This window comes from Equus caballus, chromosome 30, assembly GCF_041296265.1.
Source record: "Equus caballus isolate H_3958 breed thoroughbred chromosome 30, TB-T2T, whole genome shotgun sequence".
Classification (NCBI taxonomy): domain Eukaryota; kingdom Metazoa; phylum Chordata; class Mammalia; order Perissodactyla; family Equidae; genus Equus; species Equus caballus.
Window position 1 is genome coordinate 10187327 of NC_091713.1, and position 16967 is coordinate 10204293.

The 16967-nt window shown below is 36.4% G+C and overlaps 1 protein-coding gene and 1 non-coding gene across 21 annotated transcripts in view; both read left to right on the plus strand.

The window, feature by feature from the left end:
- Positions 1–16967, plus strand: part of CEP170 (centrosomal protein 170) — a 145398-nt gene that overhangs the window by 80220 nt on the left and 48211 nt on the right. For 13 of the 20 annotated variants that reach the window (XM_023632760.2, XM_023632765.2, XM_070255694.1 and 10 more), the window contains exons 8-10: positions 2014–2490; positions 6818–6981; positions 7168–7461. In XM_023632760.2, coding sequence (XP_023488528.1) covers positions 2014–2490; positions 6818–6981; positions 7168–7461 — 935 coding nt within the window. The remainder of the gene's footprint in view (positions 1–2013; positions 2491–6817; positions 6982–7167; positions 7462–16967) is intronic. The other 7 variants (XM_070255703.1, XM_023632766.2, XM_023632768.2 and 4 more) reach the window with 1 other exon arrangement.
- Positions 4530–4625, plus strand: MIR350 (microRNA mir-350). The gene has a single exon (NR_033067.1). It is a non-coding gene; the product is annotated as a microRNA mir-350 (primary transcript).

The following is a 16967-nucleotide window of genomic DNA, read 5'->3' on the forward strand; positions in this document are numbered from 1 at the left end:
TTATAAATGCTATATCCCCGACCAGCTTTTTGTGGTTTTTGCTTTGTAAGTTCAGCCACATCGTTTTATTTTGGTATCCAGGCAGTAGTAGTAGAAAACTACTGCTCGTCTTCAGTGTTACTCTGTTACCTCAACAGTGAGCAGAGCAAAATGAGTGAATGAATGTATTATGTCTGTATGTCTGTTGATAGGATAGGTTTATAAACTGATTGTACTATATGGAATTGATCAAGTTTAGTACATTGTACGTAGTAAATAAATCAATGTATTAAAAAATAAAAAACATTTATTAATGAATTTATTACTATATGGCGAGTGGTTAATGCATTTTACTCTCATGGAAATTTTAGATGACAGGCCTTCAGAGTAAACACTCAAAGTCCAAGTGGATGTTTATTATTAAGAAAAGGATAAATTAATTCTTTAATAAAGAAATATTGAAAACATGACGTCAGGTTATTGAGTCTTGTATAACCACTTTTTCCAAATAGCATGTAAAATCATTGCTTTGATAATGTAGACTTTTTCTTGATAGAATTTTTCATTTTCAGTGGTGAGAAAAACTAAGTAGATTTTGAAAAGGATAATTTTTACATTCAAATGGAGTTTGATCTCTTCTATATCCTATCCCACACATTTGATTATGGAAATGTTGCTGTCCCAATATTCTGTAGTCTAAAAGTAAACAGTTCTATGACTGTTTCATATTCAGAGTACTGCCAAGAAGTCAATTACAGCACCTGAAGAATGACGTCAAGATTTAATATTTGAAAAGATGTTTCAAACAACCAGATAACTTCGCATAATTGGACAATGATTGGAAACAACCTAATCTTGTATTGCCTTTCCTTCCTAATAAATTATGTGCAAATGGTTTTTCTGTCAATCTATTTTAAAAAAGGAATGCTTTTTTGAGCTTTAGGGAAATATTTTTCATTTGAAGTCATTCTTTACCATCTTGCTAATAGATATGATTCCTGAAAAACAGGGCAGTTTAATCTTTAATATAGTTTTTTGCTTTTGCACAATCTAATAACACATACTTAAAAGAAAACATTTCAGTTATCATTTTCACTTCTATACCTTTACGTATTTTAGGTATAAATGCATTTATTTTTATACCTTTCTATTTGTTTCTGAATATAAAAAGAATAATGGTAATCTTGCAGAGTTGCTTGCTGCTTCTGCCAACTCTTGTTGTTGATTTGAGATTTATAATTCAGCTTTACTCCAAGGATTTTTGACACTTGTGCATGTTCTGCTGTATAGAAATGTAAATGAGTATTCTTCTGGAATTATTGGCTGGTAACTGAATTTTCTATTTTTACGTTATTTCTTCCATGCTGCTGCTTGGATTGCATTGCTGCAAGCAAACCACATGTTTTATCTTTAATCTTTTATTCTTTATAAAAATCTATCTATTTTCTTGCAAGGATCACACATCAGTAATAGTATTTTTGTCATTCTAAAAGTCTTGTCTCTGTGATGGTGAAGAATGGTAAGTGGAATCATTGCTTCTAGAACATCATTTCCATATTGACTTCCCATGTTTGTTTCCTCATTTGAGCGCTGGTTCTCCTTTGGAGCTCTACTTGTGTTCATAGATATTTCAGATATTTTATCCTCCTTACTTGATAAGGAAATTCATATTTTTTTCTCTCATTAAAGACATATACATTGAACATGCATCTCCACCTCCATTTGATTTTAATTCTTGCACCTTGATGATTTCTAGATCCATGTTGGAAAAAATATGGGCCTTGCCATGCAAGGTCCATCACTAACTGCTTTGCTATCCTTAGCCATTGCCGCTATTTATCTTGCATCTCCTGTTGGTAACTGAATGCCATGTTTATAATCAAAATTATTTCTTCTCTGACTTTTGCCATTGTTTTTCATCTAGACTGATCTGCCTTCTGATTCTCATGGAGTAATACAAATGGCCATTACTATACTCCCTCAAATGCTAGAAGCCCCCAAATATTTTGAATTTTCTCTTATTTTTCTCATTAGGGTGCAGCGTAGATGCCAAGCAAGTTGAGGAACAATCTGCAGCTGCAAATGAAGAAGTACTTTTTCCTTTCTGTAGGGAACCAAGTTACTTTGAAATCCCTACAAAAGAATTTCAGCAACCATCACAAATAACAGAGAGCACTATTCATGAAATCCCAACAAAAGACACACCAAGTTCCCATACAACAGGTGCAGGGCATGCTTCATTTACCATTGAATTTGATGACAGTACCCCAGGGAAGGTAACTATTAGAGACCATGTGACAAAATTTACCTCTGATCAGCGCCACAAGTCAAAGAAGTCTTCTCCTGGAACTCAAGACCTGCCAGGGATTCAAACTGGAATGATGGCACCAGAAAACAAAGTAGCTGACTGGCTAGCACAGAACAACCCTCCACAGATGATCTGGGAAAGAACAGAAGAGGATTCCAAAAGTATTAAAAGTGATGTTCCAGTTTACTTGAAAAGGTTGAAAGGTAAAGTGCATCGATCATTTCGGAACTTCCTATTTTATGATAGAGAAAACTCAGTCCTCGTAGCTAACCAAACTACTGTTAGATAAATAAGTATGTGAGAGAAAACTTCTGCTTTTTCAGAGGTCTATATTTAGTTTTAAAGCTCAAAAGTAAGACACACTGCCTGTGTTCAACTTAATCATTCAAAATACTCTGCCATCATTTTCTTGCCAAAACCAGATTGGTTTTATAAATCTGTATTTACACCATTAAATTTGTTTCTTTTTCTTATGAATATAAAAGATCTGTTCAGTTCAACAGTGAAATTCCCTAGAAGACAATTCTTATCATTTTCTTGACTTAAGTAGAAGATTTATTCAATTCTATTTTTATCTATTGTAATGCTTCCAGTAAAATGTCAATATCTAGATTTTGAAAGAAGTTTTAAGCCATTGGGCCAAAAGTTCTACTTTGCTAGTATAGTCACGTTGTTAATAGATTGTTTCATACTGTTCTCAGTGGCTTCTCATAAAACAAAAGTTTTTGGTTTAGAGATACTTCCTGGGAATCAATCGAATTAAAAATTTTTTCAATATTAAGACTTTTATGAAAATCACAATTGAATGTTTATTTGTGAAATAGTTACCATATATGCTTTACTAGTATAACACTAGTCACAATTAGTAAAATCTTTACACCTGTACATCACAGTATTAGCTGATCATGTTTTCCCATTGGTTTTGCTAATTAAATTTATTTTAGAATTTACTGAATACAGATTTGTGCTACTCTATCAACTTTTATTTAACAGACTATAAGGGAAGTGGTTTTATGTTGATGTGACCGTTCTGTTACTATACAAGGAGTTAATGAGTTTTTAAAAAAATGCTCTTTGAGGTCAGAGACTATATATTACTTACCTTGTATGCCTACCACTTCACCTAGGACTTGAATATGTGATAGGTACTCAGTAATTTGAATAAACATGAATGACTTCGCTGTCAATGACAAGAATGAACGTGGCTTAACCCATATGGCCTGGGATTCTAACCAAGTAATGAAGAAATGCTTATTTTTTATTTGCTTCTAAGGCATCTCAGGATAGTGAGATGATGTGATAACTTAATTCTTTGTTGGGGCCTATTGCTATATTTAAATATAATCATAAGCAATTACCTGGCATATGTACTTTGACATATGATTATAATCTTTTCTACTAGAGAATATTACATATATAATTGAGACCTAAATGTGTATGTATAGGTTAAAGCTTATAAATGAAAGCTACCCATTTGTAAACTGACCATTTTTATGATTTGGATAAGTAACAGTGTATCCTATAATATAAAAGGTAGCATAAAATTTGAAAATTTAGAAATAACAGCATCTTTTTTAAACCAATCTTAAGTGTATAAAAAATGAGCAAAAAGATTCTTTTAAAAGTTACCATTTAAAAAAACGCCTGTATTAACCCTTTTATTGTAACTTTTTTAATCATTATAACTATTTTCTGTATTAGCCGTTATTTTTAAGCCGTCATTTTAAGACAGTTTCTGTTCTTGAATGAGGCCCATTCATAAGTATGATTCCAATTAGAGGCACTAATGCTCACATTAACACTGCATCTAAATATTAATGATTAGATATTTGAAAACCTTACCAGAAATTGTGCAATAAAATTACTGTTGTCCCTCAAAGTTGATTTATAGGTAGACCTATATTCTAGTGTGTTGCCATTGCTTAGAACCCCACTTTTGGATTTGCCTTCAGACCATTTTACAAGCCATCCAAGAAAATTTCTTTGTGACTATAACTCAGTTTGGTCCAAGGTATATCCACTTTATTTCTCCAGATAAATTTATGAATGACATTTGACTTTCCCCCCAAGTCAGAGCTGCCATCATTAGATAAAGATTTTCCACACTTTAGAATATCAGAAGTATATACCTAGACTCCAAATGTAATTATAGCAAATAGCAACAATTTTACAATAATTAGACTTTCAGCAACTGTTCAGATCAGTCGAAAACTTGAAAGTAGGCAAAACAAAACAAAAACAAAAACCCTTTGCTCCTATAAGAGTAAAGTGCACGCGCTTTGGGACAGTGAGGAAGATGATGTTCACAAAGCCCATACACTTTTACTCTTTAGGAGAGCCACAGCTACTGACTTGGTACAGTAACCTACCCTAAGAGATACTGAAAGAACTTCAGCAGATGCGCACATGGTTAATGATAAACAAAACAGGAAGAAAGAAACTTGAGGAGGAGTTTCCTAGCGATTTTTTTGTTGAGTAAAAACAAAAGTTGCAGTTCTGATCAGAAGTCTCACCTTGTGTGACACTGAGAAATACAAGAATGAATAATAATCTTCCAAAAGAGAAAATGGCTAATCTATAAAGGGAATTTTTAAGCCATAATTTAAAGATACGATACTGAAAGGACCTGACACCACTTAAACCCAAATTTTATGTGTTGGTACAAGAACTAAATTCTGTAAAGATGGTGCTTTCATGTTGTGTGTGTGTATGATGTGGGTTATTTGGTCTTATCGTGCAGGAAATACTGGAGTTTAGTTATTTCCAGCTCTTACAAACTGGATATCTTTTTAGTATATCTGATGACCCAATGAAATAGGCTGTAATGTGTCACAGCCTGTTTTTGGTGAGTTTTGTATGTAAACTGGTGGTTGGTTTGGTTTTGCATCCCATCTGCCATCCCTGATTCCCGACTTCATTACTTGAGGCAGGCATTCCGTTAGTTACACACCTGGTTTTTTCTTTTCAAATTGTGTTTTGCGTAGTCCCTAATCTGAAGAAAGAGTTTCAGGTTTGTTGTCTTGTCTAACATTTACAGTATGAATCGCCATCACTGTGCTGGGGAGCGCCCGGAACCTTTGCATTTTGGTTTTAGGCACTCCTTTTGCTTCCCTTGCCTTTTGCTTTTCCAAAATGTTGTCCTTTTGTCTTCTGAGCCTTCTCACTCCTTTGATGTACCACACTTTTACAGCTGACCCTCTTGTGTTAAATCGTTAGCACCAGTTAGTAACCTCTAAATTCATTAGATGGAAACCCAGGAATCTTACAGTTCAGCTTTTCCCTTGCACATACCGCCTTTGTCTTTCCCTGCTCTCACGTCTTTCAGTTCTGGTCATCCTCTAGTTTGATGCCATATTGTACAGAAGATAACTCGGATTAAAATTTTTAGCCCAGGAAAATTTAAACATCAGATTTAGTCCTGGAAGCTTTGGAATGTATCTGGTTGACTAGATTCATTTATACCTTCCTTCTAAAGAAGCCATCATTCAAGCCCTCATTTTTTATTTGATCTAAAACATATGTGGAGTAGCTCTTGACTTTCCAATAATTTCATGCTATAATGATGTAATAATCATTTGATCATTTCTTCTAATGTTATTATTTGGGCAATGAGAATTCTAAATCAGTGAACTATCAAGTAATTTTCATAGAGTTTTACCTGTAATCCCTACTGGAACCATGAAGGGTAACAAAAATCCTCTGTTAGGAAACTGATGTTTCAAAATTTAAATATATTCTAACTTGACTCTTACCTGCTTTACGGAGAAGACAAATAGATTTTGATCTGGTTATATTTAGCACCATGCCATTTGTCTAGTAGATGCTTAGATTTCTATAGGATCTCATAGACTATGCTTTTCCATGATAGGCCTTTTAGCTTGCTTTATTTAACTCTGAAGCCACCAGAGTTTATAGCACAAATGCAAATTTTCAAAAATTCTCATAGCTAAAAAGATGTTTGTAAACACTTGTACAGTAATTGGTGGAAACTACAAATTTGCATCCTTTATTAAAAAGGAAAGGTATGCTATACTTTTGGAAGTATTGAACATCGAAAGTTAAAACTAATCACATTTTTGTGGCATTTTTATTCTTTTACTGTGTAATGATAAGCATTTCAGTGGGATCACGCTTTTTCCTATCTCTCTTATACTAGAGAGACATTTTTGATTGCTTATAAAGGTATAAGATTTGAAGGCAGGATAATGTTTATTAACGTTATAAATATAGACTATTACAGATGATATGGCACTGCTTATCTGCTAAGGCATTGATGAATCATTATAAAGTTAAAATTTGGAGAAAGACAATCCTATTGAATTGTTTATAAAGGACCTCATTGTTGGTTGATAAAATTTGAATGTAAGCATTGCAATTGAGGGAAGTTTGCAGAGCCTGTTACTGAAAAGAACATATGACTTTGGATTGAAAAGGGGGAGGGGGCAAAACAAATAGCACTTTTGTATATGCTTCTAATTTTCTACATGGGGTTTTGCCTTCTCTATTATGTGGTTTCTTTTTCGTGTCCAGGAAATAAGCATGATGATGGTACACAAAGCGATTCAGAAAACGCTGGGGCTCACAGGCGCTGCAGCAAACGTGCAGCTCTTGAGGAACACTTACGGCGCCACCACTCAGAACAGAAAAAGCTGCAGAAGGCCCAGGCTCCTGAAAAGCAGCAGGAGCAAGCTGCTGTAAGTCAGACCGCTTTTACGATTGCATTCTTTGATGAAGACAATCCCAGAAAAAGAAGGTCATATTCTTTTACTCAGAGTGCAGGAGTCTTGTGTCAGGAAACTACTTATGCAACACCACATACAAAACTTGAAAAAACAAAATCTCCAACAGCAGATGCCAAAGTGGTTTCTTTGTCTTTACAGACTAGCTCTGCGCATCACAGAGGGGGGCATGGTGTTCCACATGGGAAATTGTTAAAACAGAAATCAGAGGAGCCATCGGTGTCAATTCCCTTCCTACAAACTGCATTATTAAGAAGTTCAGGGAGTCTTGGGCACAGACCAAGCCAGGAGATGGATAAAATGTTAAAAAATCAAGCTACTTCTGCTGCTTCTGAAAAGGATAATGATGATGACCAAAGTGACAAGGGTACTTATACCATTGAGTTAGAGAATCCCAACAGTGAGGAGGTGGAAGCAAGAAAAATGATTGACAAGGTAAATAATTGAAATTTGGATATGATGTTAGTTTTCGTGTGGTGTATTTGACTGTTAGAAATTACTGGAGAGTCAGCGTGAAGTGTTCTCATGTGGTCAGTGGTATTGGAACTGCAGGACTTTGTTAGGGAACTGCAAGACTAAAAATAAGACCAAAGTTCTTTCTGATTTTATTCTGCTTATATTCTGAATTTGCCTGAGTTTCGTATGTAAAGTCCAGTACATTTAAACTGCTTGGACCTTTTAAAGTTGTGTAAATTTAAGATAGGATTTTAAAATAGTATACTTTGCATTTATTTAAAAACTAAAAAATAAACAAAACCAGATTGCCATGACTCTGTTAATGTAAGCATTAATGTTAGCTAATAGTAGTTAACCACAGGTTTCCTGCCTACTAATTTCATGTTAGAAGCAGATGAAAATATGTATGTTTTAATCAATTTTGTTCTTTGTCCTTATTTTCTTTTGTTAATTTCTATTCACTGCTTTATTTGGTGATAGAAAAGAAGTGTATGAAAACAAAATTAGTTTGTTTATGATACTCTGAGTTTAGCCAAGTGTATGCCTGATCATGATTATTTATGTTTCAGATTTGTTCTTTGACGTTATTGGTTAATGTGATAATGCCTGTTGTATTGTTTCAAAAGTAGTTTTTCTCAGTTTTACCCATGGTAATGGAAAGTTGACTTTAGAATCAGCTGTTTATTTTACCCCCTGGAAAATAGCAACATAAGTTTGGCTAAACATTAATCTCGTGTTTAAGTTCTTGTTACTCTGTGTGAGCAGCATTAGCATCAATTAGGAGCTTGTTAGAAATATAGAATCTCAGGCCCATCCTAAACATACTGAATCAAAATCTGCTTTAAAAGCAAGGTCTCCGGGTGGTTCGTATGCACATTAACATTTGAGGTGCCTGGTTTAGATGATGAATTTACAGAGTGGTCTTTCAGGCAGTAGAGTCCTAAATTATTAGGACTAACGTTTGCTTTTAATTTCGTAGTTTTTATTTCCATTTTGGAGTGTGTTCTCTAGTGTATGCAATATATTACTACATTTGTATGTATATAATTTCTAAACATACATTTATTGAGGAGCACATGCTCAAAATTTTCTTTACCGTTGGAGTGTACAACTCCAAACTTTTGGAGATCCATTAGTATATGACATAGATGCTGTGTGAGCAGTGTTATGATAGTTGTTAATGAGAAACATAGCAAGTAAGAAACAGATGAATAAAGCGAGTTTTCTGATTATGTTAAGGGAAATATAAGGACACAGTGTTAGCATAGAAAATGACTTGGTGATTTTGAATTGTTTTCAAATCAGGCATTGATAATGACATTTCTTTAGGATTATTTTAAAGTTCATAATTTTTCTTCTGGGTATCGAGAACAAGTATATTGCTATTTAAAATAGTGTCAAATGAAAAATAAGAGAATAGGTTTTGAAAAAACAGGAATGGTAAGAAGTTTTAAAATTCAGATTAATATTAATTTTATCCTATTATGCCTTTGTTTGGTTTATGGATATTTTATTCATAGTGACCGGTGTTTTCTCTGTTAAAAAGTTATTTTACAGTGGAGGATTATATTTCAGTGCTTAAGAACATGGACGTTTGCAGGCAGACAGATTGAGGATTGGGTGTAAACTGTGCATGTGCTAGATATCTGCCCTTGAGTAAACTACCTCTTTAGGCTTCCATGTTTTTTTCTCTGAAATGGAAGAAATTTCACTAGGTTATAAAAATAATTTAATAAAATACATAAAATGCTTATCCCTATGTAGGCGTTATAATAAGAGGTCTATAAATGTTAGCTGTGTTCCCAAATATAGATCTCTAGGCAAGATGCTTATAAATCCTGGAAGGTTCTTTCAGAATTGCAAGGGTCAAATCTGCAGCCCAAGTGGAAGTTGCAGTGCAGGGGAACAGCGTGGCCAGAACGGCAGAAGCCAGGACAGACGTCATCGTGGCAGAGAAGACTCTTTAGGAAACTGCTGGGTCGAAAGGGTGACCACAAAACTTGGTGGACACCTGCTGTCTGTAGTTCTTTCTCAAGAAGAGTCCCAGTTTCAATGACAAATTATACGGTTACACTATGGATAGAGAAAACCTAGATTTTAAAACAGTATTTATTTAAGGGAATATGTGACCGAATAGATAATTGAGTCACTCTTAGTTTATGTAAACCAGAAAACAAAGCTGAGACCATAACTGTAGGGAAAAACAAGAGTCTCTCCATTATCCTGTGTATACCACAGAAAAAGGGCGGAGATTCTACTAGCTGTGATTAAAGCCAAAAGCAAAATTCAGGCTAACTAAAGTCAGGCTCTGGGGAAACAAAAGTGCAGAAGCAGGAATCAAATGTCTGAAGAAGATGAAGTCACCTGTGGGCGTGGAGAAAACACAGACCAAGAATAGCCGGAACCAAGGCAGAAGCAGCACTGGGGGAGCACAGGGGTAAATACAGGCATCACATCAAATTGCTGGGATGAGCTCTGCCATCCATTTCTCCCTTTTGAAGTTAGGGTATGGGGATAGAAGGTGGGGCCATCAGCTGTTGTCCATCTGAATTTAATTGTTGTTTGGTCCTGAAAACTTTCATGTAGTCTCTTTCCTTTTTCACTCCAACATTTGAGAGCTGGTTTATTTCATTGCTTTAGTCATTTAGCAGCCTTTATTCAACATCAACTATGTGCCAGGCTTTGTGTTAGGAGAGAGTGATTCAAATTGAAAAGACAGTTCCTTCCCTCAAGAAATAAGTATGTAGGAGGATGGAAATCCACAAGTAAAAACATGAATTAAAAATAGTTTGATGAATGCTTCAGTAGACATGTCTTTTGGAGGAAGGGTACCGATAGCTTCCAAGAGGAGATCTTAGATTAAATATCCCTTCCTCAGAGAAGTCTAGTTGTGCAATCTAAAGAAACCTCCCTAGTCACTGTCATATCAGCTTGTTTCATTTTAATCATAAGCTTTATCACTAATTAATAGTTTCCTATTTATTTATTCACCTCCCCACTTGCCCATTCACACACACACATAAGAATGTAAACTCCATGACTGCAGGAACCTAGTGCCTGGCATTTTATATGTCCTCAGTAAGTATTGAATTTAATTACCGACTGAGCTCAGAAACAGGTGGAATTAATTCCATAACAGGCATAATAAAGTAGCGTTTTCAAAAAATATGGAGTAACCCTGTGCAAAAGCTTGGGAGGGTAGAGGACTTGTTGAGAGGACCACAATTACTTTTAGAGAGTTGAGACTGGACTAGATATTGACGGCCCTTGTGTGTCACACTGAGGACTCTAGATTTTTTTAGTTCTGAAGGCAGTGGAGAATTATTGAAAACTTCGAAGTGGGGCAGTGATGATCTAATCACTGTCAGAAGTGTGAAGAATGGATTGACAGTTGGAAAGGCTGGAAACAGAGAAGGCAGTTAAAAAGCTGCTGACATGCTGATAGTCAGTTGGATATAAATCAGACATCTGGGCTAAAATACTAATTTTGGAATTATTAGAGAGTAGCTGAGTGCAAAATAATAGATGGGATCACCTAGAAAGAATGTAGAGAGTGAGAGGAAATGGAGTATGCAATTCTTAGCCACACCAGCTTCGGTGGACAGAGGAATAAGAGTGAGCAAATGAGGCTGAAAAGGATCTAACAGGAGTAGGAGAAAACCAGGAGAAAACAGCATCTTGGAGTCAGAAATAGAATCAAAAAGGAGTGAGCTAGCAATAGTATCACATGATAACAATGATTTTATGTTTGATAAGCACTGAATGCCTTTTCACTTTTTCCCTAAAATACATTGTATTCCTGGGCTTGAAGAAGATAAGCAGAACATATATTTGTATCTTAACTGGGGAGAAATTGCATATAGTTCAAATAGTATCTCTTTAAAGAGATGACCAAGCTGAAATGCCATGTCTTTCTTTTTCTGTGCTGGTTGTAGTTAAAAGGTCTTGAGATTTCCCCTCCCCACCCCTCAAGTTACGGGATTACAGCATTTTGGTTCATATTTTTGTGCTGTGTGTTTGTCAGTAGATCATCTTATTTTATGCATTGTCCCAAAATTTACCTCTTAGAATATTAACACAAATGCCTGTTATTTATAAAGACCTCTTAAGTTTTACATCTAAGCTTGCATGGAGATGCGCTATAATAAGAAAGTGCTGTTGACTACCTGGATTAAAGGTAATTATCTTCCACAGTAATAATAATCTCCCCCAGCCCTCCCTCCTTGGACCTCCCTATGATATCTAGAGAACCCGTCATAGTACCAGTTTCTTCTCCCGATCCCATCAAAACCAACACTGCTGAGGGAAGAGGAGGATGTTATCAGGGCTGCTTCCTAGCCTTCCAAGCTAAATGAGAAAAACCTGTAGTGAGAACAGAAAGCTAAATATTAAATGAACGTGAAAAAAAATTGGTCATTGTAGAGGGCTTGAGGCTCTATCTTTTGGAAAAAGTATTTCTCCTTTCCATAAATTTCATACCATAGACCAATTCTGCCAGATGCTTTTCCTATCCTGAGTTTTGACTCCTGTCCACTGTGGCAGCATATCTTCCCCAAAATACCTCTTATTAGCATATTCTCTTCCCTCATGCAGCCTTGTATCTATCACTGCTGGTTCTGTAGGCAACAGGTGGTAGGGAAGAATCCAGAATCAGGAGAACTGTAACAAGACTGGAAACAGAATAAAGAACATCTACAGCATGAGTCAGATAGCCCAAAGAAAGTCAGTGCTGAGAACCCGGATCCAGGTATAGGCAGTTTGGAATGGGGATATTCCAAACCCTGAACTTCACATCAAGATTTTAGATTAGATCCAAGAGAGAGATGAGGAACTGTGATAAACTAGAGTCAAAGTCTAGGAAGACAGCGCCAGAGAGAAGACAGCGCAACGCAGTGTGTCCAGAGTCCATTCAGATGTGAGAGCAGATGCATGTGTGAGATCAAATAAGAGCCTTGAAGAAGAAGAGAGGACCTTGATAACAGGCAGGCTGCATTTTGATTTGGACTTAACTTTTTTTTCTGCTTCCTGCCAATCCAGAAACAGTCTGGGTTAAAGGGCCAAAGCAAATAGCAGTTCTTAACAGGTAAATTCGGGCAGCTTGATTCTTCTTCCTCTTATACTAATCTTTCTTGTCCTCTCTTCACTGTGTAATTTTTTAAAAACTTTTATCGGAAGAATTTACTTTTGGTCACTCTGATTGATACTCCTCTCCCCTTCTTGGCACCCTCTGGCCTTCTGAGGTATAGGAAACCTTTTCCTCCTGTGTTAATTCCCAAAGCTTCAGAAGGGAACCCTCTCCTTTTTTCAATCAGACGCTTAATATTTAATAGGTTTGCCCCATTTTTCTTTCTCTATTATTATATGAAATCTTATTTATTTTCCTGCTTAAGGGACTTTCCACTTACTGTGTCCTCCGTCTAGTAAGCTCCTCCTTGTGTTTTGTGCTCATCTAGCTCCTTTACATGATTCACTTTCCAAGGCTTTCTCTAAGCACCCTGTCTGAAGTAACCCCAGTGTTCGCCTCTTAGAGCTCTCTGTCAGATTGCCATGTTTTATTTGCTTCACGGAACTCACCTCTAGCTAGTTTATTTTCTGTCTCTCCTTTCTAGAATAGTCTTATTTGTCTTGATCACTTCTGTATTTCTTGTGCCTACAACAGTGCCTGGCATGTAGTAAACATTTAATATCTTTTGAATGAATGAATGAGAAGAAAAATTTATAACACGCTTTGTCCTTTTTTGTCAGTGTGTATATGTGGTCAGCTGTATATTAGCTAGTTTATTTTGATCAAATCCACCCAGGCCTCCACAAATAGGTTTTCCTGTATTCTTATGTGCTGAAACTAGTGTGCATCTTGATCTTAAAATAACTTGTTAAAATGTGTAGTTTAAAACCTTGTTTGTCTTACACACTTAGCTTTGTAATAGTAAGTATGAAAGCTGCAGAAAAATATAGGTTGTGTGAGAAGAAATATTTATGTCTCAGGGGAATAGCCTTGGTTAGTAGAAGACGAGAAATACCTCTGAGTTTCTAGCAAGACCTAGCTAACAACTTAGCCCTTAAAAATCTTGGCAAAGAAAGGGGGAGATGGTCACTGATGAGTAGCCAGATTGTAGTAGGGAAGAAAGGAAGGAGTGCATGACAAGGAAATGAGCATAAAGAGGAAGGAAATGGGACATTTTAATTCTGGAAGCTTTAGATTAGACCCGAACATAATTTGAAGATGTGAAAGAAGGAGCTAATAGAAAAAGAGTGCTAAAGGGTGATGGAAAGGGAGGAGACTGTGGGTATAGTACTCCTAAGGAATGGGAAGAATCAAGGACACAGGGGGATAGGCTCAGGGAGAGGGCAGATTTGAGAGCATGTGTTTACCCGGACAGAGGTAAAAAGGAAGAAGATAAAGCCAGATGGTGCCTTTAAAAAAAATTGAGATGAAAATCACATAACATTCACCATTTTAGCCATTTAAAGTGTAGAATTCATTGGCTTTTGCTACATTCACAAAGTTATGCAACCATCAGCACTATGTAATTCCAGGTCATTTTCATCACCCTAAAGAGAAATCCCATACCCATTAAGCAGTCACTTCCATTCTCCCCTCCCTTAGCCCCGGCAACCACTAATCCACTTTCTCTGTCTGTAGATTTGGCTATTCTGAACACTTCATATAAATAGAATCAGACAATATGGCTATGGCTACTTTCACTTAGCATAATGTTTTCAGTGTTCATCCATGACGTAGCCTGTATCAGGACTTCATTCCTTTTTATGACTGAGTAATATAACATGGTGCAGATACCACATTTTATTTGTCCATTCATTCGTTGATGGACGTTTGAGTCGTTTCCACCTTTTGGCTGTTGTGAATAATGCTGCTATGAACATGCATGTGCACGTGTTCATTTACAGACCATGGTAAATTATAAAATGTCTCTCCTACCCCCATGCTGAGCTCTTTTCTCTAACAGTTTTGTCTGAATTTTAAATTTAGAAGTTGATTACAAGTGCATTATAAAAAAATCAGTGTTAAACATTATTCCAATGAATTTTAAAGGGACTTTTCTTTTTGAAAGTGAAACTAGCTTTTCATGGAAAATAAGTTTAAAAAAATTCTCCTCTATTAAATTATCCTGATTTTGTTCCCTAACATTAGTGGCTGGAATTCTGCATAGTTCTTAAGTAATTGTGTGTGAGGTGATGTTTGTAGGCCCTGGGAAGTTCTGCTGATGTGACCTGGTAGAGACCCTGCTCTCCTTGCCCAGGAGGTCCGTGCTCATTGAGCAAAAAGATGTTCTGATCATCTGGGCTTGAAACTTGACTGCATTTTCACTTGGGCAGTTTAATAAGATCAGTATACTAATGTAATACTATTCTTCAGATGCTATTTTAAAACAAGACCACAAAAGCTTGGTATTAAACCTTCCATTGAGTTTCTTATTTCTGTGGAAAGGTGAATTCTGAATTTCAGCTGATTTGGAAACTTCTTTAATAAATTAAGGACTATTGCTATTGAGTTACCGTTTTGCTCTACATTTTTATTGCCATATTGATATGCCTAAGTCTTCCCCCTGCCCCCACCCCTTTGCACGCTAGTCTCTACTTTCTGTCACAATAAGCAAGCTTCTTATATTTGATGTTACCAAATGTAAGTTGACCCTTCCTTTTTTTTCGTTTTTTTTTGTGTGTGCTTGAGGAAGATTTGCCCTGATCTAACATCCCTTGCCAATCCTCTTCTTTTTTTGCTTGAGGAAGATTAGCCCTGAGCCTTCATTTTTTATAAAAAGGGAAAGATACCTTAGTTCAGTATTTTCTAGAAAACGTTTTCATGATTATACAGTACATCTTTTTAAATTCTGATAAATTCTGAAGTCCACATTTAGGAAAGCAGATATCAGATTTTCAAATTCACCTAAACTTGGAAATTTTACCACTATGTGGCCTTATTACTTACTATTTAATTCAAATATAACTATAGTTTTCAAGAACTATGATTTAATATTCTGTTGAACCACTAAATATTCAAATTATCTGTGCCAGTCTTCCTCTACTTTATGTGTGGGATGCCTCCACAGCATGTCTGATAGTGGAGTAGGTCTGCCCCTGGGATCTGAACCGGGGAACCCCAGGTCACTGAAGCGGAGTGTGTGGGACTTTATCCACTTGGCCATAGAGCTGGCCTCATAATTTGACCTCTCTTTACAAGTATTCAGTAGGTGTGATGTTAACCCCCATAGAAGTTGACCCCATAGAAGTTGACTCCCCAAAACAGAGATGCGTCTGCCTGGATCAAGGGAACTATGGGAGAGAGCACATGAAAGCCACTCCCTACCCCTACGATCAATGAGTTATCTTTAGATGTCTGCCAGGCACAGAGAGTTCAGATTGTACAGGTTCAAAAAGAAATGTTTTATTCCCATACCACTCCTCCTTTCTTTTGCTCCTATCTGGAAGAGTTAGAAACTGACAAACTTGGGGTGGAGGGTTCTATTAGAGAGGACGCATACAAATCAGACAGGTGTCTCATCTCACTCCCTTCCCCATTATAGACTTCTAGCCTAAAAATGTCCCTCACTGAATGAGACCTCACATTTTGTACTCTGTCGAGGTGGAGGGTTTGATTGAGCCCAGGTCTGAGAGGGGAAGAGAAGAGAATCCTGAGCCTGGGTTAACATGCTGCATTTAAAATACTCTGGAGCCTTCTAGGAGAGATGACAGACAGGTGAACAGCTGTCTACAGTTGGAAGTTGAAGTGAAGCCTTGGATGTGGGTGAAATCACCTTTGGACAAAATCTAGAATGAAGAGATGAGAAAATCTAGCCAACTTGGTCTCTGCTTTGAGGAGCTCTCAAGTTCTGTCCAACCTTTACATCATGTGTCAGATTATATGTACTTTTTTAAATGTGAAAAGTATAATAGCTTTAAAGTACATTGACAGTATAAGCTGTTTATGTCCTTTTTGTTTTCACATGGAAGTTGTCACAAGTGGATGTTTTTGTACCTAGACACAAAATGACAATATGGATTTCAAGCTGGACTAGTCATTGCTATCATTAAATTTTCAAAATACTGTCAAAAATATCGACAGGAACTTTGAAGCCTTCTTTCCCTGTACAGTAGTGCTTCAGGCCCTGCCATTTGTTTGCAAAAGGAATAACTTTTCCTTCTCCGACAGGTCATGGACAGCTCTCCAGTGCTTTAAAAGGACTCTAGAAAGTCGCCTGAGTGCTCTCTCTCTGCGACTTCAGCTCCCCTTCCCTAAAAGCAGTGCTTCTTTGTGTGTATGTTTTTCATCATTTCAAAATAGTGTCAGAAGTGATCTGGAGAGATTTATTACATTTTATTTGAAACTGCTGCTGCTTAGATGTTTGAGGAAATCAAGTTTGGAAGTCCATTTTGAGTATGGATTAGAATTAACCCAGAAAGTCACTTAAGCTAATTTGTAAGTTAACATGCCAAAGAGGTACAACATGCAAGTAAATACATGT